General features: G+C 39.9%; 2 protein-coding genes across 5 annotated transcripts in view; one reads left to right on the top strand and one right to left on the bottom strand.

Annotated features, from left to right (window-relative positions):
- Nucleotides 1–12,103, top strand: part of PSPH (phosphoserine phosphatase) — a 24,252-nt gene extending 12,149 nt beyond the window's left edge. For 3 of the 4 annotated variants that reach the window (XM_025215035.1, XM_006033278.3, XM_006033279.2), the window contains 5 exons: nt 5,121–5,279; nt 5,971–6,105; nt 8,293–8,438; nt 9,795–9,943; nt 11,909–12,103. In XM_025215035.1, the coding sequence (XP_025070820.1) occupies nt 5,121–5,279; nt 5,971–6,105; nt 8,293–8,438; nt 9,795–9,943; nt 11,909–12,019 (700 nt within the window). In that variant the 3' untranslated portion in view covers nt 12,020–12,103. The remainder of the gene's footprint in view (nt 1–5,120; nt 5,280–5,970; nt 6,106–8,292; nt 8,439–9,794; nt 9,944–11,908) is intronic. The other variant, XM_025215037.1, reaches the window with a different exon arrangement.
- Nucleotides 12,104–16,841: 4,738 nt separating this feature from the next.
- The window catches only part of NIPSNAP2 (nipsnap homolog 2), an 18,950-nt gene continuing 12,857 nt past the window's right edge, over nt 16,842–22,934 (bottom strand). The window contains exons 8-11 of the mRNA XM_025215027.1: nt 22,458–22,489; nt 20,148–20,242; nt 19,732–19,815; nt 16,842–18,244 (exon numbers count right to left, since the gene is read on the bottom strand). Of these exons, the coding sequence (XP_025070812.1) occupies nt 18,180–18,244; nt 19,732–19,815; nt 20,148–20,242; nt 22,458–22,489 (276 nt within the window). The 3' untranslated portion in view covers nt 16,842–18,179. The remainder of the gene's footprint in view (nt 18,245–19,731; nt 19,816–20,147; nt 20,243–22,457; nt 22,490–22,934) is intronic.

Genomic DNA, 22,934 nt, shown 5'->3' with positions numbered 1-22,934 from the left:
AGTGCTTCTGAAAACTGACACATGATAAGACATAAAGTGAGACTATGTGGAGAGTTGCAGATCTCACTAGCCAAATCAATGACATGTTGGTCGAAATAAACACAGCCACAAAATTATATGGCTTCTAAACATCATTGTCATTTTTCACTTGGAGTTGTATTTTTCGTATTTTGCAGGTGTTACTGTTTTTAATCATGTAAAAGGAGCTCTTCCTTGAAGAGCCAGCGAAGCTGAAGTAATTCACTTATTTTCTTCAAGCACATGGCTTTGCATAACTGCTAGTCTTAATCCTCTGGCTCCAGCCCTCTCTGTTATGAAACACAACCCATTTATAAATTGCCAGGGCTTTCTTCTGGATGGCCCAATGAACACACTCCCTAATCCAGATATAGAAAGGTTTTGTTTTGGGAAAATATGTTTCCCTCCCCCACCTTTTTCTCATACTTAACATTTCCTTTTTCTCCTCTCTTTTCTCCATCTCTAGCTTTCCTTATCTCCACCGCTGCTCCTTTTTGCTCACATTTCTCATTCTCTGCTCCCTTACTCTCTTCTCTTGTCTTCTTTGATTTCCTTTTCCCTTTACTTTTCCTCTTTCACATTTTCTACGTTTCATCTTACAATAAATAACCTTTTTCCATTTATGTATCAAACATGTTACACTGAGTCTTTCCAGAGCTGAAATAACATAATAGGACACCTTTCCTCTTTCCTGATGACAAGTGGTAGGGAAGTGGCATGACTCCTCAGTTTGGGTTATCTATGTATTCCACATGAAGATAATACTAATTAATCTTGGTTATGGAGATTTTGTTCCTGATCAGCACGCACAACCTCAATGCATCTACATTTCTATATTCTTTTTAGCTGAAAACAACTAATCTTTTTCAGATTAAGAAGAATGCACAACAACCTGGGTCCTGGGCCCTTGGGCTAAGTACAGACATTAAAAAAGCCTGAGCCTGAATTGATTCAATCTTTGCAGGTCAGTCTAACCTGTGTGGGCTGAACCAATTTGCAAGTGAATAGATACCGTATTCACTTTTGGTTTCAGAAATGCAGGCATGTGCCTGCAGTGGCTCAGGCTAGAAGCTGGGGGGCACTGGAGTGAGCTCTTGGCTGCAGGGAAGCTGTGCTGACAAGGGGCATGGCCAGGCCTGGGCAGGCTGAGTATGATTGGGGAGGTGTTTAAACCCCAACCCTGGCCTGCAGGGACCCCAGCTGGGGTGTGCCTGGAGGGGGAAGCAGCCCTTGCCAGGAATTTCCCACCCCTCCCCTCCCCGCTAGAACAGCAGGGGATGTGGCCAGCCCCAGCAGCAGCATGAAGCTAGCAGAGATGGGGTTTAATTCTCCCCTCCATCCCGTCCCACTGATGGGACCTGAGCTGGAGTTTGCATGACCGGGGCAGAGCAGCCCATGTCACGGTTTCCTCCCCCTCACTGCTGCAGTGGCAGAGGCAGGGGTGTGGTCAGATGCCAGCTGGCATGGCCCCCTGAAGTGAAGGGGACAGGGAGGGGGTTTGTTCCCCCTTCCTTTCCCTCTCCCCCTGGGGGACCGCAGCCGGGGTCTGCCAGCGCCTCTACCATTGGGCCCCAGGCCAGGCAAACCCCGGCTGGGTTTCCCCAGGGGATGGAGGGAGGAATCCCAACTACCAGTTAAGTCTGATACTGCATTCAACCAGGTTTATCTCAAACTGGTTTCAGCTATTTTGAAACTGGTTTATGTGCACTGGACTTCTGTTCTGTTACAGGTTTAAATCAGTTTCTGATCACTTAAACCAGTTAATGTGTAACTTCTGTCCCTAGCCTTGGCATCAAGTCAGACACCTCAGCATCTTCTCCTGGACAGTTTGATAGTTTTCTACTCTTTTCCCACATCCTTTTGAGGTTTTCCATGCAGAAGAGTTTTTATAAAACTTCCAGGTGTTTATGCTCATCTGTTCCCAGACAACACCTCATGTGGGTAACCAGTCCAGCAAGTCCTTCTTTGTGCAGGTTGGGTTTATAATCCCACAAGTATAGGAAATCAATCTTAGGAAATTGCGATTATAGAAGAATAAGAAGAGGGCCCAACTCTATCTACTTACTTCTTTGTCTGCATGTCCCCCATAAATATTAATGCTCTATTTTAACAATAATTTAACTGATAGAGCATGGCCCACAAGCAAGTTTCCAAGCAGGTACTGCAAAATCACTGGGTGAGTTGGGTCCAGTGGTGTTTGGGCATGGGAGGGAAGAAGCAACTCACTCTTTTTTGGTGATGTTGATATTCTACTGCTAACTGTGCATTCCCAATCACAGGAATCCCAATCACAGATTTAGTTTAATCTCCAATCCACAATGAGGGCTGGGGAAATGGCTTAAGAGTTTGTGAAAGCAGTCCAGCCCCTTGAAATTAAATATCCTAACACAGCTGAGGGCAGCACCTAGAGTTTTGCAAGCAGGAGGTTGAAGGGGAAAGAGCTCACATTTAGCTCAAGTGCAGATGCATCTGCCCCCAGCCATGCCACAAAACTGTATCCTATTTACCGAAGAACCCCTCCAAATAGCACTCATCCCCTTTCCCCTCCTTTCTTCCTTTACTCCTGCAATATTAGCTTCCCGATGTTCCACAACTACATTTTTTGATCATCAGCCAAAAATGGCCAAAATATTCTTCAGGACTCAAATCCCAGATGTTATGAGCTGAAAGATGATTTTTCACTCATTTTGTTGTTCAGGAACTACAGCTTTTTTTTACGCACCAACTCCTGCATCTTCTAGTTTCTCCTGATTCTTCCATACCAACATGTCCTTTTGGGACACCTTATTCATGTTTCTGTGAAGCATAGCTTGAAAACACATTGGAAAAAATATTGCATGTAATAACGTGGTTTCATAGTTGGCATCTGTGGGGTTTTTTTCCTTACCCTATAAGTTTGCCCATCAAAATGGAATCGGCAGAAATGGTCCCACTGCTGCAAGAAAGATTCAGAAAAAGAAATCCTAGAATGAATCAGAATAAGATGGGCACCCATAATTAGAGTTTCCATTGAACCCACTTTTTTCAGAATAGGTAAGATTTGTGGAAGCGTATCTTTAAATATATTTTAGACTATATCGTGCAGTCATCACATGGCAGTGTCCTGTCACTGTATGATAATATTGCATCATTATGTGGTGATGTTGCAATGCAACCTCAGATTGCTAACATGCAATGTGATACTTTTGCATAATGATAGATCAATGCTGGAACATCATGACGCAAATGTCATGCTAATGACATCTGGCCAGTAGGACAAATCTTTAATATTGGCAACTATACCCAGGTCTGAATGTTTTGTGGACTTCATGGTTTCGTAGTAGACTGGAAACATTTTAACAGCATGCTACTCCAAAAATGTCAGTGCATTATTATTTTTTTAATTCTGTTATGCAATCACATTAGAGCATATGGTGTTCCAGCCATGCCCTGAAGTCAAAGGCCCCTTATCTGGCACAGCAAAACTTTCCAGCGCAAGCATGACCAGACAGCTCTGGAGTCAGTATAGTTGAGGCTGATAACGAGTAAACTTGCAATTTAGTCACACATCCACCCACTGGCAGGTTTTAGCTTAGTACCAAGCTATAGATTGTACAAAGAAGTTTTTGTTTTATGCTTATGGCTCTTTCATAGTGCCAGGTTTCTTTTATGTTCCATTCTCAGATAATATGATTATTTTATATATTATTTACACAGACCCATAAACATAGGTTGTGTTTCACAAAAAACTTTATGAGACAGGGTCTTTGCCCCAAAATAGTTTAAGGATCTGTTTTAAAAGAGAAAGAAATAGATACCCTCTGGAAAGTAGGCCATTGTAGGGTCTTTTACCATCTATGTACAGTTGAATACATGGGAAGCAGACAAATCTACATACAGCTTAGTGGGAAGAAAATAAAAGATGAAGCTGGATAGCATCATGCAAAGTGACAAAACATTTCTCCTGAAACAAAAAAGAAGAGGGAACCTGCTACTTGGTTAATTATATGTAGAGATACGCAGAAAATAGCATAGGTGATTAAACCAAACCAGCCAAATAAATTCCAGCAGCAATCTGGAAATGCACTTTGTAGAAAGTCATAGCACTGAGTCTCTTTCCTATATAAAGACAGGTTGCTAAATTACACATTAGATTTGCTTATGAAGAGAAAAGCATGGGATGCTTAGGGTGAGGACAGGAAAATATTCTTATGTTTTTAATAGCCATTTATAAACATTGTGTTTCTGATTTGCAGAACAAGATATACTCTGCACAGCCAAGTGAACAGATACAAAAGGAAAGAAAACATTGTTTTAGTAGTAATTCTGCATCTTCCCTCTGATTTAGCTGAGTTACACTTTCCTATTGTTAAATTTAGTACTCTTGGAAAAATCGCTATGTCATGATATTGTTATATCTTGATGCATTAAATCAAATTAACCAAAACTTGCCAATTAGGAATCAGTAGGATTTAGAAAAGGTTTAGGCTTTCATGTAAATGGTAAGGATATCAACAGTTCCATTGACCAGGATATAATAAGGGATCTAAACCCTTGTGGTGCAGAGTATAAATCAACCAATATAAACCTTAAGCGGATTAGACAGAAAGTTCTACCATGAGCAGGGTAATTCTTGATTGACTATGATGGGGTTTCTTGTACTGTCCTCTGAATCATGGGTCTTATCCTAAGTCTCTTTTACAAATCTTTTGTATGTAGTCATATTCCTTCAGACCTGTGAGGTTGAGATGAAATATAGAGTCACAAACCCAGCCCTCCGTTGTAGTTGGGATTCCAATGGCTGGTTCTATAGAAGCCAGAGCTACAACCTTGATCTCTGGCTGAATGTCAGTGGGCAGCTGTTGCAGAGAGCAAATCAGGAACTAAGCCAAATCTCAATTGCTCACCTCCAACCTTGAATGCAGACTGGACATCTGCAGGCGGCCACAGAAGACAGCAAATCAGCAACTAAGCCAAATCCCCACCACTGCCCACTTCTGTTTATAAAGGCTGGCTGCATAGCTCTGTTCCCTGTCAGCTGCAGGTGACAGATCAGTTGCCTAGATGGCTCAAAACAGAGTACAGTGTAGTGACTCACAGAGGGAACTTATCCTCTCTTACAGTAGAAAGATTCCTAAAAGGATGGCCTCCCTCATGGAGATAAAGGAAATCTTCTGCAATGCAGATGCAGTGTGCTTTGATGTGGATAGTACAGTCATCAAAGAAGAAGGCATTGATGAACTGGCAAAGTTCTGTGGAGTTGGGGATGCTGTGGCAGAAATGTAAGCATACTTCTTTTGCTATTAATTTCAGAATTATTGTAGTCGGGAATAAAAAAGGACCAGATTTACTCCTGGACTATGCACGTATTTCAAGGATGAATTTAGCCTGGTGTTTTGTTTGTGATTGCGATAGTTCAAAGAAGATTATCATTCTAATAAATAGTATTAATGAATATCAGAATAATTTACATTTTGGAGATACGCAGTCCAATCCAAAGATTATCGAAGCCAGTGAGAATCCTTCAGTTAACTTCATTCAGTTTTTTGGATCAGGCCCCAAGGGCTGTTTAAACTCTGCGAAGCAGTAGTACACCTTGGTTCATCTTTTTGGAGGAAAAACAAGTCTTTGGCAATTTTGGGGGGTCTAAGAGGGATAACATTGGAGTCTAAACCTCCACATAAAACTTTGAGGAAGATTTGAGAACTGGATCTAAAATTTTCAGCTCAGACTTGTCTCTGATTGTAAGCATTTAGCAGCAATTTCTAAATATTGTGCAAACTTCTCAGCTCATCAGGCTATGCTGCATTGAAATGTCCAGATAACATAATCTAGAACTAATAAATTCATGAGTAATTCCCAGGTATTTCACTTCAACTAATAATCCTTATGAGTTGAAGTGAAACTCATATCTCCTAGCTACTTATCTCCTAGCTACTATAATTGACTTTCATGATTTGGATCACTAATTAGGACCCGCAGAGCAATGGGAGGTTCTGTGACATTCAAAGCAGCTTTAACGGCACGACTAGGACTTATACGCCCTTCTTGGGAACAAGTACAAAAATTAATATCGGATCATCCACCCCATCTAACACCAGGAATAAGGTAAGATGAACTTTAAATGAACTAATTAAAAAGCCTTCCAAAACCAAAGAAGGTCTGAGCTCATAGAAGTCAACTGAATAAGACCACCTGAGGATCTGGCACAGAATATTTTCCTGATTGATTTATATATCATATATGAAGTTCCCTTGTCAGACCAGGCCTCTCTTGGTTTGCTATCTGGTACCATGTAAACCAGTACAGCCTGTTCTATGGTCGGGTTGCCAGAGACTAAACCAGTACTCCCATTGGGTGAGGACAGCGTGTAGACACCCAGCAGGACTAAAAACAAGGCCTGTCAAAGGGCAGATGAGCTCCTTGTGAGCCAATGACCATCCATACCTAGAGAGGAGATGGGTGCCTCCAGGTCACTCTGCCCAAAGAATCAGCAATGATGCAAAGCAGATCAACTAACCTAGGAGGGTTATTACAGCATCTAAGGTGCCCCGATGGTAACAGCAGCCTTGGGACTAACTTGACTTGATATGAAGTTTGTATTTGAATGTTACAGTGGGCTGAGTTAATTTCAGATGGACAGGTATCCATTTCAGAAAAAAGCCATCATGGTTAGTGTTAATGGGCATCCATGTTGACAGACATCTATGCTGTAACATCTAGAAGTGATTCTTCTAGGTAAGGTGTGTGGCATGTTAATGGGGAAACTTGCATTGTTGTTGCCCTAGGCATGTGTTTTCTGGAGGTGGTGTTCATGTCCAGTCCTTTGAAGGGCTCTTGGCACTCAAATCTCAGGATTGGGCCCATGTAGAGGCTGCCATTCTTCAATGCTAACATCACTGAATATTTTAAGAATGTATATTTATGCATTTATAGACGTGTATACTTATATATTTGGATCACTCCCCTCCCCCCCTGCAAAATGCATTTTTGCGCTTTGCAGGGGGGTGAGGGAGTTTAATTAAATGACCCTTGAAGTCTCTTTCAACCCTATGATTCTGTGGTCCCGTAATCCAGGAGTTGGCAACCATAGGCCCACAAGCCAGAACTGGCCTATGGAGCCATTGGATCCAGCATGTGGATGTGGGGCTTTGGTGATGGGGTAGGACTGGCTGCAGGCATTCTCCCCGTGCTGCTGTGGGGAGAAGCACCAAGTGAGGGCAGCGGTGGCTACTTGGCCTGCAGCTGCAAAAGGTTGCCTACCATTGCAGTAACCTATTTTAAATTAAAATTTGTATTTTTGTCAAAAATCAGTAAATGACTGAAAATAGATACTTTATTATAAAACTGTCCTCCAGTCCACAGATCTAGTAAGGCTCTAATACTCTTAATACATAAACATTGTTTTTAGAAGATGTTGCATCTGCATTTTCCTTCTTGAGCTGAAACACATTTTCATCTCTGTGAGGATATTGCTGGCTGTGATTACAAACAGTACATTGTTTCTTGTTTGGAATCACATGATCCTTCTCTTTTCACTCCCTCTTTTCTTGGTTTTCTTTGTACAGCTTCTCTGCTTTAAAATCTGTGACTTCTGTATGGATTTCAGCATTGCTGCTGTGGCTACTAGCTCTGCTCCTTTGCTTTTTTTCCATTTGGTGGTCTTTTACCCAGAGGCCAGAATCTGCAAGATGTTAGATCTCAAGAACTGGATCTGAAATTCTTACACCTCTGCTTCTGTTTCTGCTGAGTCCTTTCCTATAGTTACCATCTTTTTCTATAGATGGTGTCCAGCAATAGAATCTGTGAACCCACTAGACAAACTAGTGCATTACACAAATTTCAGCACATTTCCTGTGTAGCCTGGGGCCTCACTGCCTCCTAAAATTCAAGCTGATGCTGCATTGTTGATTTCTTTTTGCTGATCTTGCCCCTATATCAAGTATTTTTGGGCTGGATCAGTTTAATTTATTCAGGGAGATTGACATAATCAGGAAAATGCAAACAAACAGTTCTCTGATCCAACTGTTTCTCTGAGCAATTATTTGCTAGTCCGTCTCTCACCATGATATAGTTTTGTACAGCTCTTTTCACGCAGAGTCTATGCACAAGTTTGCAGAAGAGAATGGGAAAGTATAAGACAGCACTACGGCATGGAATTGAAATGCTGCACACATCCTGACTAAGCAGGGATAACGTAAAATGTAGGCAGCTTTGTTCATGAACAGTTGCCTCTCTTCTGTTCCTTGATCCTGATAGAAATTCACATTGGTGGTTTTTCTCTTTTCTTTTAAGGGAGCTGGTAAGCAGGCTTCATCAGCGAGGTGTCCAGGTTTTCTTAATATCCGGAGGGTTCCAGAGCATTGTCGAGCATGTTGCTTCGCAGTTAAACATTCCAACAGCAAATGTGTTTGCCAATAGGCTGAAGTTTTACTTTAATGGTAAGAGTCCACTGGTATCTTCTTTTTCAATTTATTAGTGTCATCTTTTCAGTTCAGCCTGAAGTAGGATAGTGAGCGACCTACCATAGATTAAAATTGAAGGAAAAATTAACATATTGAAACATGGTTATTTCTTATCTGTGGACTGAGTTTGATTGTTCACAGGCCAGATACTAATTACTGAGTTTCCACATTGCAAATACTGTCACTTCAAGTAGCACAGTACCTCTCATAAGACTTAGCAGAGCAGCCTAAGAAGGAATGTGGAAAGTAAACTGCCCAGTCTTCCATAGGAGCAGGTAGAGTTAGGGGCCACTGGTGCATTTACAGACATTTTAAAAGTTATAATAATATAAGAAATAGTAAACACTATAAATACAATTATTTTGGGTTACATTAGGCTGCTCAGCTAGAGTCCAGGCTGTGTCCTAATGGTGTAGTCTCAGTGCCAGTTCATGCTCAGCACCTGGAAGGGAGACTGTGAATGCAAAAACACAAGGGTTCAAATCACTTTCCAGACAAATTAAATATAGCTGAATCAGAAGGTGTAGCTTTCGATGTGACAGCACAGTATGACAAGCTACAGAAAAAAGCATTGGGAGATATTCTGATAATGGTATTTGGTTCAGTTTATTATGTGTCTAGAATAACAAATCAAGCAGTTTTAAAATAATTTTTAAACCATGGGATCTGTCAAGAAAAAGAAATATTAAAGGTGTATAACTCAGCAGTTTGAGCTCAAAGAATCATGTTCTCTTATTCTTTTTCTGTGGCTTAGTAAAATGCCATTTCAAAGTTTCAAGATTTTGTCCTATTAATGACATAGCTTTAGGGACAAATTATTTTTTCAGTGGTTTTGGGGTAAATCCAGAGAAACTGTAGTGAGTGAAGTGGACTTGACCTCAGTGGAATTGTTGTAGTTTTTATATCAGTGTACCTAAGCGGAATTGTGCTTAGCTAATTTTCTTCTTACTCATACTATGTTTACATCACATACTTGAACAGAATCACTTCTGATTGATATCAGCGTAATTGAGACTAGAATCTGGCCCACTATATTTATAAATTTGTGAGGTATTTTTTGCATTGGTCCTAGCTATAAGGTTTATAAGCCAAATCCTGTAGTTCTGAACACAATCTTAACTTCCATTTAATTCAGTGGGAGTTGTGTGTGCATGAAGCTATCATGTTCGGGGCCACATTAGTTATTTCCTGATGAAAAGGTAATAGAAAATGTATGAATCTCTTTTGATTATTAAAAAGTTCACTAGTGTCATTCCTTGATACAGTTTTCCATAACTCACTGAAGCAACTGCAAATCCTAGTGTCTAATACCTTTTCCCAATATGTTTTCAGGAGAATATGCAGGGTTTGATGAGACACAACCAACAGCTGAATCGGGTGGGAAAGGAAAGGTTATTGCTCATCTGAAGGAACAGTTTAACTTTAAGAATGTAGTTATGATTGGAGACGGAGCGACAGATATGGAAGCGTGTCCCCCTGCTGTAAGTACTAAAGAACTGGTGTTCTGCCTTAAAAAATTCTTTTTTAAAGCAACAAGAAGCCACCGATTTGAATATTTTACTTTGCTTAAGGATGATTTTTAATATTCCTAGTTGTTTCTTAACCTGAAACAGCACTATGAGAATTGTTTGCCTTTTACTACTGCCAGTATCTCTAGGTTGAGAATGTTTTCCTCTTACAATTGAGATTTTATCAAGCACAGCACGTGCATACCAGATTGTATACCTAGTCAGAAAGTAGTAATAAAGCCATATTTATTGTCAAAGCAGCACTATGATTTCACCTTTCAGTGTTAGCATCAAGGTGGTTCAGCCCACACAACTTAAAGTGCTAAGATACCAACCTTAATGACTAATCTGTGGTGCTTAGGAAGCATGCTCCAACACCTTTCTGGTGTACACATTGCCTGACCTGTCTCTCTGCCTCGAGGGGCAATCATCTCTTTTGCATCAGTGGTAGTTTTCCAAGGGGATGAAGCAACAGTAACACAGTTGCAAATATGGTAGCTCTCACAAAATAGAAATAATCTAAAAACTAACTGAAGATTAAGGTTCTTCAAAATAAAATGGCATACTCTGGGAGGTAGGGGTCTAAATCCATTCCATCTTTATAATCTAGTATCTTCCTATAATACCAATGCTTGTTCTGCTAGGATAGTGGAACACATACCTTAATGAGAACCAGAGTGTGGGTGTATGTGTGTGTGATCGATAAGTTCTATAAAATCAGCATGGCTATACAAGGAGAGTGCACGGGGATTCTGTTACAGGTTTCCCTTGATTTATGTGGGTTCTTTATATGCAAATTCACTCTTATGCAATGAGCATATTTAGACCTATAATTTGTTATATGCGAGGTAAATTCACTCTTATGCAATGAGCATAGATGCTCCCCTGCCCAAGCAGGTAGTTCTGTGGGGGGAGGGGAAAGGGCTGTGGCCCCACTCACCCCAGTCGTGGCTGCAGCGGCCCTGGGAGCAGCCGACACCAGCTGCCTGTACCAGGGCACAGCGCAGCTCAGGAGCAGAGGTGAGTGGGGACAGGCAGAGCACGGTGGAGCCCAGTGGCTGCAGGCAGCTGGCGCTGACTGTTCCTGGGGCCGCTGCAGCCAGGGCTGAGGTGAGTGCTGCTCTGTTCCCTCTGCTTTGCTGCCTTGTGCAGCCCCAGTAGCGGCACCCCTTCCCTTGTCTCAGCCTCACTTCCCCCTTCCTCATGGTCTTAGGAACCTATTCCTATTTCTTACATTGTAAAGTGGGTTCGCTTTATGCAAATTCGATTTATGCGCCATTCTCTGGGAACACATGTACAGCATAAATTGAGGGAAACCTGTACTTTCTAAAACTAACAGCACAGGTGCCTGGACAGCAAGCAAGTGCATTGCCAGTACCAGCAGTTTAATATTTGTTTAGGGCTTATATCTAAGGATAAAAGCAAGCAGTGGAAATTTACACATTGCACCTTCAGTGTACTAGATTTTCTGGGATCTAGAAATGATGATTGTTCTTGGTTAATCATTTGAGCCATCGGTTAAAGTTTGATTTTGGTATCTATCAAATGAGATAAACAGAGCTAAAATAAATAGCATAGATATAATTTTGGGATGTGAATGCCTTCTTGCTTATTAAGAGTACAAGGTTGTGAAATATTTTTCAGGAGGATCGCATATTGCAGTAACAACCTTGATAACAGAAGGTGTTAGAGGATGGCCCTGCTCTCACTGGTCAGTGGCAAAACTCCCATTAAACTTCAGTGGTGCAAAATCAACCTTTAATGCACTCCATCCTGGTAATAAACATGAAAAGAAATCTGATTTTGGGGAGTAGAGAATTTTTTCTTGCTGTATTTTAGAAAATTATATTAAAAAAATGTAACTTATTTACATGAAAAGCCCCTTTTCTCATGTGGGCAGCTATGCTAATATATACCTATTAATTTCTGTTTTGCTAGGACTGTTTCATTGGATTTGGAGGAAATGTAATCAGGAAACAAGTAAAGGAGAAAGCCAAGTGGTACATTACTCACTTTGATGAACTGCTTAAAGAACTGGAAGAGCGATAAGTTATGCAGTAAACTAGTATATTTTATTAACAGTATTGTAGATTGATATAAACTATACAATTAAACATATTTTTGTTTGCAAAAGTGTGTACTGGATTTTTTATTTGTGAATGTGATGCTTTCAGGTGATGAGTCGGTACCTGGATGTTCCCACTCTCTCTTGAAGTAGCTATTGCACATGGTAACATTCCCAAATGCTACCCAAACATTTTATAATTAGAGTTTAAGGATATTTTTATTTGATAAAACTTTTTCAAGGTGGAAAAGTTATTTGGTTCCACTCACAAGCCTTTCCCACATGAAGACCTTAGTTAAGAGTGTATTGATAAGCTTGTAACACATCAACTTATTGGTCTCCAATTAACTTATACAACACATTTCTTCACATCATTAAAGGCTTGAGTCTAGTACCTTTTACTTGTCTGGAGTAGCACATTACTGTACAGGTGTTCATATGGCATAAATACTGACTATAGCCCAGAAACAGTACACGTATTTTTCTCAGGAGTCTCAAAACGGGATGAGGAAGGGGTTTGATATGAATGTCACTGTTTGATTAGAGCCAGGGTAATTAACCTTACCCTTTGGGGACCCTGAAAATCCATCAAAGGTAACATTTTCAAAATGCCTTAATGACTTTGCTTAAGTCTTGTTTTCAGAAGAGACGTAGGCATTTAGAAGCCTAAGTCCTATTAACTTTCAGTGCAGGCTTTTAGCAAAGCTATAGAAGGCAATAAGTAGTGTTTACCATTACTTAATTCCATTTAATATTTTTGGTAGGTGTAGACAGAACTTTCTTTTCTTTTAGTTCTAACAAAATAAGAGCTGTTAAAATGCTGAGGAAGTGAAAAGGTTAAAAAGCCAATGCACAAACCTTTTGAGACACTGGACACTGAAACACACAGATGAATACTAGATATACTGCAGCTGTCATATGATGTATTGATTGTACTTGCTCACAGGATGGACCTTGAACTATAGTCATTAAACAAAACAAGAAGCCTAACAAGTAGGTTAGGGAAACACCTATTGAGTAGAAGGCATTTCTCTAACCCGTATGAAGCTAGTTCAAAAGAAATTGAGAATATATTTTGGAGCATCAGGCATAGATTCATTACTGTCAAAGATCTGCTTGGGGTATGACAGGGAAGGAAAGGAGGTGATGTCTTGATTGTGGTCTGATCAGTAGTATAACCAGTTGGGTGAGCAGGGCACCATCCCTGAGTGCCAACTCGAGAGGGGGCATGTTTGGAAGCTGGGACCACTGCCTCTGCCATCAGTCCCAAGGCCTCTGGGTTTGATCTGCACTAGCTAAAATGCTGCCAGTTGGCTCTGGTCCCTTAAGGGACCAAATGCCAGTTGCAAATTAGTCATGCACAAGTGCCCTTTGTTCTCTCACACCTCCAGGGCACTGTCTGTTGCATGCCTCTGCACTTATGCTGGCTTTACATCAGCTAAGAAAGAACTCTTGCTGCTGATGGAATTCTCTGCTGGCTTGAGTGGTTTAAAGGAGCCAGGTCAGGATGGAGAACCTTGTTCCATCTCTTTGATGTTGCACTGATGAGGATTGTAAAATGAGGACTTTGTGGAGACAGTGATGCTGCAGTCAGCTGGAAAGCTGTTTTGGAATATGAAAAATAAGCAGGGACAATTTGCTGGAAAGCATAGTCCAGTCTCAAAATCCCAGAAGAGGCTTGACACAATTATTGTGCAGTGTGTAGGTAGTTTAAAGGGGGCTGTTGCAAGACAGATTCCAAGATTGAACCTCACTGTGCAACGGCTGGACTATGGTGAATACTTCTTAGTTCTTGTAAGTACTTTTCATCCATAGACCTCTAAGTGCTTTACAAATTAAGTAAGTATCACTATTCTGGTTTAAGAGATAGGTAAGAGGCACACAGAGGAAAGGCAACTGGCCCAGTAAGATCCAGGAGGCCACAGGGTCTCCCAAGGCCCAGTCTGCTGTTCTAGTGATTAGATAACAAGGCCTCTCACTATTTGTTGGCAATCATACTAGAAGTTCAGCAGAATGGTGTAAAGAACAGGAATGTATTATTTTCTGTAAATAGTTCCAAAAGGCTACATGAAAACCAGTCTGGACAGGAGTTTCATATATTCAGTTTTATTTATTGTAGAAATAAAGGGTATATCCATTTTTTGCCTGCTTAATTCAGTATTTATTTCACACCAAAAAGAATAACCAAATGCATCAGCTGATTTAGTAAAAAAAAATTCCCTCTGAACAGACCTTATTAGGGAGGGCAAGGTCAGCTCAGCTTAATAAATGTGCAAGTATGCTCTAGCAGCAGGCAATGGGGCAGGCTGTTCACACTAGAACCCTTCAGGTCCTATTTAAGACAGTCTCCTTTAAATTCTTCTTGAGAAAAATCTCAGCAAGTTCCAAAAATGGCATGTGTACAAAAAGGCTTGTGTGGGCAGGAGTGCTTGAGTAGGGCAAGAGTAAGCCATTCTATGCAGCTCTCCTATGGTTCCCTGACATGACAGAGATTTTGTTACAACCTTCTCTTGAACTAAGATATTGTTACAATAATTTAATGATCAGTGCGTTAGTTCTGGGATATGCTTTATTTTTAAGCGTAAGTAGCCCTTAAGTCAGAATGATATGCATATACATAAGAAGACTATGCAGTATTGAGACCGTAGTATAGATCTTAAATTTATCTCTATATGCATCTGTCAGGGTGGCAGAAAGTGGCAATATGGCATTGTGCCCATTATTTCACAAGAGTTCCTTGGCTGTGATTAGTTTGAAAATTGATGCCCTTTTTCACCTGGCAAGGACTGAGATGCACTTCTCCCCAGGTGGAATCAGAAATTGGTATTTAGTGTAGTTAGCAGGTAACCTGTCTCCTCCCCACTGACCTCTTTCTACTGCAAAACACCCAGCAAAGAGAGGCAGTGAAAGAGTGAGCAAGGCCAGTTGCATGAGGAAAGGTTCCATACTACAGCTAAGGTACCAGGCTAACTGTACACAGACTTCATTACAAAAGAGCAGAAGAAAGTTTCAGAAAATGTTTCAGGGGGTGAAATAATTGGGCAGATAATCATGTGACCATAAAACACCACCGAGAAGCCAAAACAAAATTAAGATTTATGGATGACAGGTTAAGTTTACTACTGTTACAGTCTATTTAACATAAGCAAGGCAATAACATTTTAAGATGTATATTCAGAATGAATGAGAAGATTCATTAAAAGCACAGATGTAGCCTCATTAGGAGAGCTAGTCATAGTTTAGGTCTCAAGAAAAAACCCTTTGCACTGTCATCAGACAAGGTTCTTTAGACCAACACGGCTACTACCCACACCCCTGTTACAGATTGAATTCAAACATGGATTACTGAATGTCCTTTCAGGGATTGTTCCTGCTTCCCAGATTACCAGAAATTGGCACTGGCAATGATTGTTACACATAAAATGACCAATGTTGTGTCACTAACTGATGACACATCATTAACTGGTAGAAGAGAATTTGCCTGAGAAGTTAACAGAGGAAAAGCAGCATGGACTTCAAAGTAGCGAAGGGAAGGATTCAAGCACAGAAACAAAACCCCAAAACCTTAGTTTATATATGCAAGGCAAGGTTCTTTGATTAAATGTGATATCTTTTATTAGAACAACTGAGTAGTTGGAAAAAAGTTATTGGCAAGCTTTTGGGCACAGCCACCCTTCTTCAGGCATAGGGAATATAGTTCATATATATTAGTTCATATATTGCATTCTTTTAAAGATCAGATTTTCATCTAAAATAAATTTATACCTACTTATCTCTCTGATTACAACAACAGAACAGTTTGGAAGCTCACAACTACTTAGAAGCCATGTTCATGGTATATTACAGTAGTGCTAATTGTGAATAAAGAAGACCGATGAGAATTGTTCCACATGCTGGAACACTTTTAGAATCATCCTCAGGCTTCTTTATTCAAAAAAAAAAAAAAAAGAAACTTCTTGTATTTCAAACAGAAGTTTTGCCTGATAGGACTCATTTCTTAGTGAGTGTGACAGTAGATAAACTAAGTGAATTGCACCATTGGTAACTCACAATACATCTTATTACATAAAAAAAAGAAGATAAAATAAAAGACAACTGTTCTCTGCCCTATCACATCAAAGTTGCAGGTAAAAAATGGTAGTTGCATAACTGGATCTAAAGAGAGAGTGACAGTAGGAGATACTAGAATAATTATTTAACAAAGAGTAACTATGACTGATGTTGTTTATTCTTTCGTTTTGCAGTCAAGTTAATCTGGCACAAGTACTTCTACTTGAGAGAGGCATGCTATTGGAATGAAACAAGGATGCTGTAGTAGGCAAAGGATGAAGACAGAGGTATGGCAGCTTACAGAGCTCCCTTGTACACAATGCCATGCTCAAATCTGCATTGTTTGTCCCCAGCTTTCCTGGGCGCTGGATATTTTTCAGTAATTAAAAGCAAAAATAAGACACACAATATACCTGGTAGAACTGTATGGTTCTTTTATAACAAGGCCAATTCTAGCCCAACAAATTAGCATATCCAATTTCAGTATCAGGTTTACAAACAGATTTCTGAATCCTATGTGGAGCTCTACTGGATCTACATGGGGCAGGGGATCCTAAACACTTCTCATTTCCATATGCCAACACCAAATACTTTTGCAATGAAATCTCTTATTTGGAGGTTGTTTGTAAACTAAGTATCAGCTCAAAGCAGGTCTTTGTGGAAGTTATAAGCATATTAGGACAATGTTAGTCATGCAAACTGTAATGCTGTGAAATATTTATTTCTATTTTTCATAACAAACACTATACAGGATGAATGAAGACATAAGCTTCCAAGAATATGTGAAAATTAAAAGAATTTTATTGACTGATATGTTTTTGCAGAAAACTCATTGAAATGTACAAATTGGACATTCAGTATTTGATTTGTATATACTGTATATTACACTGATTCTTAAACCACTTTGAATAAAGAGAATATTATTTTCACTTACATAATGTTCACATCATTACATTTACTGAAAATATTGGTATGTCCTAGTCTAAAAGAGAAATCAGGATAGAACTGGACATGATACATTGCTTTATGCCAATCCTACCGACAACATGCATCAGCTTCACACATCATTTCCAAAATACCTAGTGTATAATTAGTGAAACATCTGATCAAGCATATGTCTGAAGTCATGACTGCTTATTAAATAAAACCCCTTTTCTTAGACCTCTGTTATTTTTGGAAATAAATACATTTAGCTACACTCGAGTGCTTGTAACGTTTTTACATCACTGTTCCTTATAAAGGATTGTTCCAACACTGTGGATCATAGAGCCCAAAGTCCAAAGAGTTGCTTAAATAAATTTACAGTTAGTTCCAGATATAATCACCTAGATGCCATTTCTTTCTGTCAGCTTCAAAGTCTTCTCAGAATGGAATCCACTATTGTTTGTACATTTATAAACTATCACCTGATCTTCAGTATCATTTCTGCAAGTACTTATTCTTTGATTGTAGATGAAAACATTTCAGTAATTCTATTGAATTGTACAATTTCAATATTCTCAGCTACTTTTTAGTTTAGAGTGGGTTACTGATTCTTTTCCCAATAAAACTCCTGCAATAGTGTAAGCAGCTAGCGGTATTTTGTTGGTTCAGAGCTTTGTCTGAGACATTATGTCCCTTGTTTCCAGGAACCAACCAACTTTGTTTTCACAATCTGCAGTTATTACAAACACAGTACACATTTTCCTTTGTACAAAAGCCATCTGAACTGTGACATTTTCCAGGATTACAATACAGCGTTAATTTAAAAGTTAAACCATGATAAATAACTCCCCCTTTGCTGCTGCTGAGACTTGGAAATTTTCTATACACCAAGTCGTATCAAGAACCGTAAAGCTCAACTTTAAGAGCCAGTTCCATAGATGAACTGGTGCATCTTTGAAAATTAAGCTTGAAACTATAATCCTACATTTATTTCCCTGGTAAATTTTTAAGTGCATCAAGTCCTTAGATTCTGAAGAAAAGAGGTCTCCTTTATAAGCTTAATACAGTACTTTCATATTTCTTACTATGATATACAATGTATACCATAAAATTAATTTAAGACAAATACTTGTCACTTGAATCTATGTAGGCACAGGTAAATCAATGACTTTACTGAAGTGGAGAGATCTTCAATGGTATCATGATTCTGGACTCCATTTCCTGAATAAGGGGCACTGAAAAAAGGAAACAGGTAGGACTCATTTACTAATAAAGATATTGTCATTATTCATGCACTTAACCTATACAGAGATTTGCTGATATCAAATTACACCAATCAGTTTAACAACCTATATCTAAAGAACAGTAGATTTGAGAGAAGCAACAGAGAAACAAGCTTATATAACTCTTCTCTTAATTTGCACTAGAGGGTTTCCAAGACAAATCTCTATCATTTTCCACCACAACTTAAGGTTATCTTACAGTTACAATTAGGACTGTGCGAAGCAGCTAGTATTCGCTTCAGATTCAGATGATTTGGGGGACAGTGATTTGATTTGGCGATTCAAATCACTGTCCACAATCGATTTGGCTGAATCTCCGAATCACCCAGGCCCATCCCCTGCTGCTCCCTACTGCCCCACATTGCGTAAGGGGCTTTACACGAGCCCCCCAGCCCCCTCCATGGCTTTCCTGCCGGACACAGCTCACGCAGCTCTGGCCCTTTAAGAAAAAAAAGCCCCCAGACTCTCTGCTCCTGCCGGCAGGGGGCAATTCCCACCACCCAGTACCACATGGGGGCCTCTGTATGAGCCCCGCAAGGCTGCTGCAGGAACAGAGAGTCCCAGGGCTTTTCTCGATCTTTTTTTTCCTTAAAGGGCCAGAGCTGGCCCAGGTGGGGCAGCCATGAGGGGGCTGGGGGAACAGGCAGGGGTCCCCCCTCCACCAGCCACCCCTCCCTCACCCCTAGTACTTACCAGCATGGAGTCTAGCTGCAGCTCCCTGGTGCAGCGGGCAGGGACTACCCAAATCAAAGTTCTCCAAATCTTTTCCAAAGATTCGGAGAGCTTTGAATCGATTTGGACCTTTTAATTGGTCCCCTGATTTGATTCGGATTTGGAGATTCCGACACCGAATCGGGCCGAATCTCCTCCAAATTGAATCACCACCTGAAGCTTCGCACAGCCCTAGTTACAATGCAGTATTTCCTTTGTGATCTATCCCATGAAACAAAATTTAAAGTATTTAACACAGCCCTTATATGCTAGATTGCTATGAAAGCTGTTTTGGATACCAAAATTCTGGTAGATCCTAGCTCCAAAGGAATTCATTCCTCTTCAAAGGAATGTATTTAACAGGGCTCCAGTATTTCATGAAATATTGTGGCTTGCTACAATGAAAATATAATGGGTTCATTTTAAGTTATGTTTCACTATTTACTGTGTATTTTTTCTGGATAGACAGATCTCTTCCTTTGATGCACGTTCTTTAATAAAAACATTTACTCCTGGTATAGTTCCTATAGCAAGTTAGTGACTTTCATAGCTTTGTGAAGTACAACCTCTCTTCCCTTATGCTAACAGCACTGACTAATACTCCAGGGACATGAAGTATTTACGATGACTGTGCAATTTACTGAAACAAATATTATGGCATCTCAGTCATAAAAAGTGTTTATTCCATTTCCCCCACCAATCTCCTTTGAATTCAGTTAGGCTGTTACCTGTATAATAGACTAGTTCATCCCAGCCATGTTTATGCCAGGCAGCATTCCTTATCTCTTCTCTGGTCAGAAGGTCCTTGTAAGCTACATGGAAGAAGTACATTCATAAAAGAAGGCTGATGTTTAGCTATGTAAAAATATTTCCTCTAAACTATTTTGACTGTACAGTTAACATGTTGCAGTTGTTGGTAAGAAAACAAAGACAGAACCCTCTCCTCCATACCAAGTGAAAAAAACATTTCAAATCCATTAGAAAAATGGAGGGGAGAGGGAAGGTAAAGACTGGCTCTGCAGCAAGCATGTGATTCTGTCTTATTCCAAGCACCTTGTTTTCCTGGACTAATTCAGCATTTGTGTTAAGAATCTGTTCAATATAGTGAGAAAGGAACGTGTGCAGCAGAACAGAGAAAGCCTACCCCAAAGATGATGAACCATGTATAACTGTCCAATTTGTGAGAAAAATCCTCCAACCGCCTCTTCACTGTCCTGCCGGAAACGAATTGCACGAGCCCTACAAGGGACAAGAAGAACCTTTACAAAGAGCAGACTGATACAGGTAACAAGTGATGATTGAAAGAAAAGGTGGAGTAGAATTCAGCCCATCTTAAGTATAAAACAGCACTTTTAGTAGAGAGTAGTGATTAAGAAGGAAAAAAAACCCTTCCAATTCCCAGCAACAAACAATTACAATATATCCTGTTAGAACATGTTAATTGGTTGCATGCTGATTACTGCCTTGTCTTCACCTCCAACTCTGGAGCCTATATGCAATTACCACTGTTACAGAGTAAAACAGCAGGACATTTTGATAAAGTTCCTTTTAAAATTGAATCCTCAAGTTTAGTCAGACTAGGAAGCTAAGCTATTTTGGCATTTATACGCATACACTTGTCTGCTCTGATGCACCGGAAATCCAGTGCGTTGGAGCAGACTGGATTAATTGAGTCTGCAGAACATGCAAACTGACGCACCCAGCTGGGCGTTGCATGTGTTTGTATAAATGGTGAAATGCGCATCAGAGCTAAGAAAATGGCGGCGGCGCACTTTGAAGCTAAAACACCTTCAATGCATTTTAGTTCAAAAGTGTGTCTCTGCCATTTTCTCAGTGCTGACGCACATTTCGCTATTTATACAAATGTATACGATGCAGCACCGGGCACTTTTAAAAGCACCCAGCACTGCAGCACATACGTGTACAAATGCCCTTTTACACTCCCACAGACCCATGGAGTTGTAAGTTACTGGGATGGAAAGTGCTTGTACACATGCATGTTTCTTAGCCAGTTCTCTCCCTTGGAGCCCCCATGTGAGTTTTAAAGATACATAAGAAATACCATCTTCAACATTTTCTAAAGTGGGCCTGCTGTTAACAAAGAAATGTGCCTGAACAAATATTTTCAAAATAAAAGTACAAAATCAAACTTGCTGGCAAATTACTGAAATTAAATGAATTACTCTGAGAAGGATTATGCTGTATAAATTGCAAAGCCTCATTTTATTTCAAAGTAATTATAAAGATTCACAAATCATTTAAACTTCTCTCATTAGAACTGCTTGGATTTAGTTAACCTAAGTGAAAGAAACTTACACCAGTTTTAAACAAGATAAAGTCAGGAGAACACACTGAAGCACACCGTCTTTAATACTTTTAACCTATATATTAAAATACAAATGTGATGTTCAATAGGATTTTGAAAACACCTTTATTTTAAAAAGCTAGAAAAGCTAAGATTTGGGGCCATTTAATAGCTGCCAACATGTAGCGTTGCAAGTGTTGCACACTTGTCAGACCACCTAGAAGCCAGTTTGTGCACTGGCTAATGGCCTCCGAGTTTGGTTCTGGTGATTTTAAAGAACAGGACAACAGACAGTCACCTGACAGATCAGAGCAGAGATTCTGCGATACGCAGACTGATTCACTGGCTTGTACACTAACTTTTGTCACACGGCCCACTTTGGCTTTATTTTTTTTTTTTTTAAACAATGCATTATACACATGGGACCCATCTGCACTGCAAACTTCTTGTGCCAGCAGTAGCACACATATACATGTGCAGAACTAGAAACAGCATAGCCAGGTTTGCACAGTGTCATCAGTGGTCTTTCAATAGTGAAAATTATCCCACTCTGTAGCACTGAGCAAATGCAACTACACTATTACTTGTAGCACAGAGCAACACAGTGTGCTTGTGAGTGTTGCTGCCTTGCATGTTAAGTCTGTGGTGTTGACACAGCGACATCATTGAGAGATAAGTGTAACAGAGATGTACAGAACATTTTATAGCAGTCTATTTTAAATATGTCTGAGTTATAACAAACCTGAACATTCTGTAATGATATATTTCGGGCATGTTGAAGAAAAGTTTTCAGGACACAGAGACATCATATGAAAAATCGGTTGTTATGGTCATTTTTTACACGAGTCTATTAGATTTGACCATACTACCACAACCAATATGGGCACGATTTGTAAAGAAGTAGAGTTGGCAGAGATGGACAAATGAATAGCATGACATTCTTTGCAACAGATAATGGCAGCTGCATAAGACAGCCAATGTTAACAGTTCCAATGTGCACAACAAATGTGATGGCATCCTGTCTAAAAATATTTACCCTTCCAAAAGCATAAGCTTGGTCTCATTGAATCAATAACAAAATTCCCATTAGTTTCAATGGCATAGGTTCAGAGTTAGATTACAGAACACAAGAGGATGATGTACACTTACCAGTAGTTGCCCCATTCAATCATCGTTCCAGGCTAAAAGCAAAAAAAGGGAAAATTAAGTGCTGGAACCGTCTTGCTGGAACACTTTTGAACATGGGGAGAGAGAAACAACAAAGAAAAGAGAAAGGGGATGAAAAGATTTCCTCCATATTTCATACACTGACAATGACATGCCAGCTGCTTATCTAAGCACTAGATTCCATCTCATGTATCAGCATAGGGAATGAGAGGGCTCTTAAGAGTTCAGAAATGGCCCTAAAAGACTCTGCTGTTCAAAAGGATGATTTCAAGAATGTGGGGTGATGTGCACCAAGGCAGGAATGTGTGCAACAGTGAGTCAAGAAGATAATTCTTCAGGCTTGAAAGTCCTTGCTAGCCTCTCCAGTTTCCTCTCTTGTCTGCTGGCATTATTACAGATTCCCAGCAGCACTTTATTCAGAAGTATGCCTCTTGCATGACTTTTCTATTCATGAACCTG

Source organism: Alligator sinensis, unplaced genomic scaffold (assembly GCF_000455745.1).
Source record: "Alligator sinensis unplaced genomic scaffold, ASM45574v1 scaffold1227_1, whole genome shotgun sequence".
NCBI classification, from domain to species: Eukaryota; Metazoa; Chordata; order Crocodylia; family Alligatoridae; genus Alligator; species Alligator sinensis.
The sequence above is the reverse complement of the archived record's forward strand: the minus strand, read 5'-3'. Positions and strand labels throughout refer to the sequence as shown.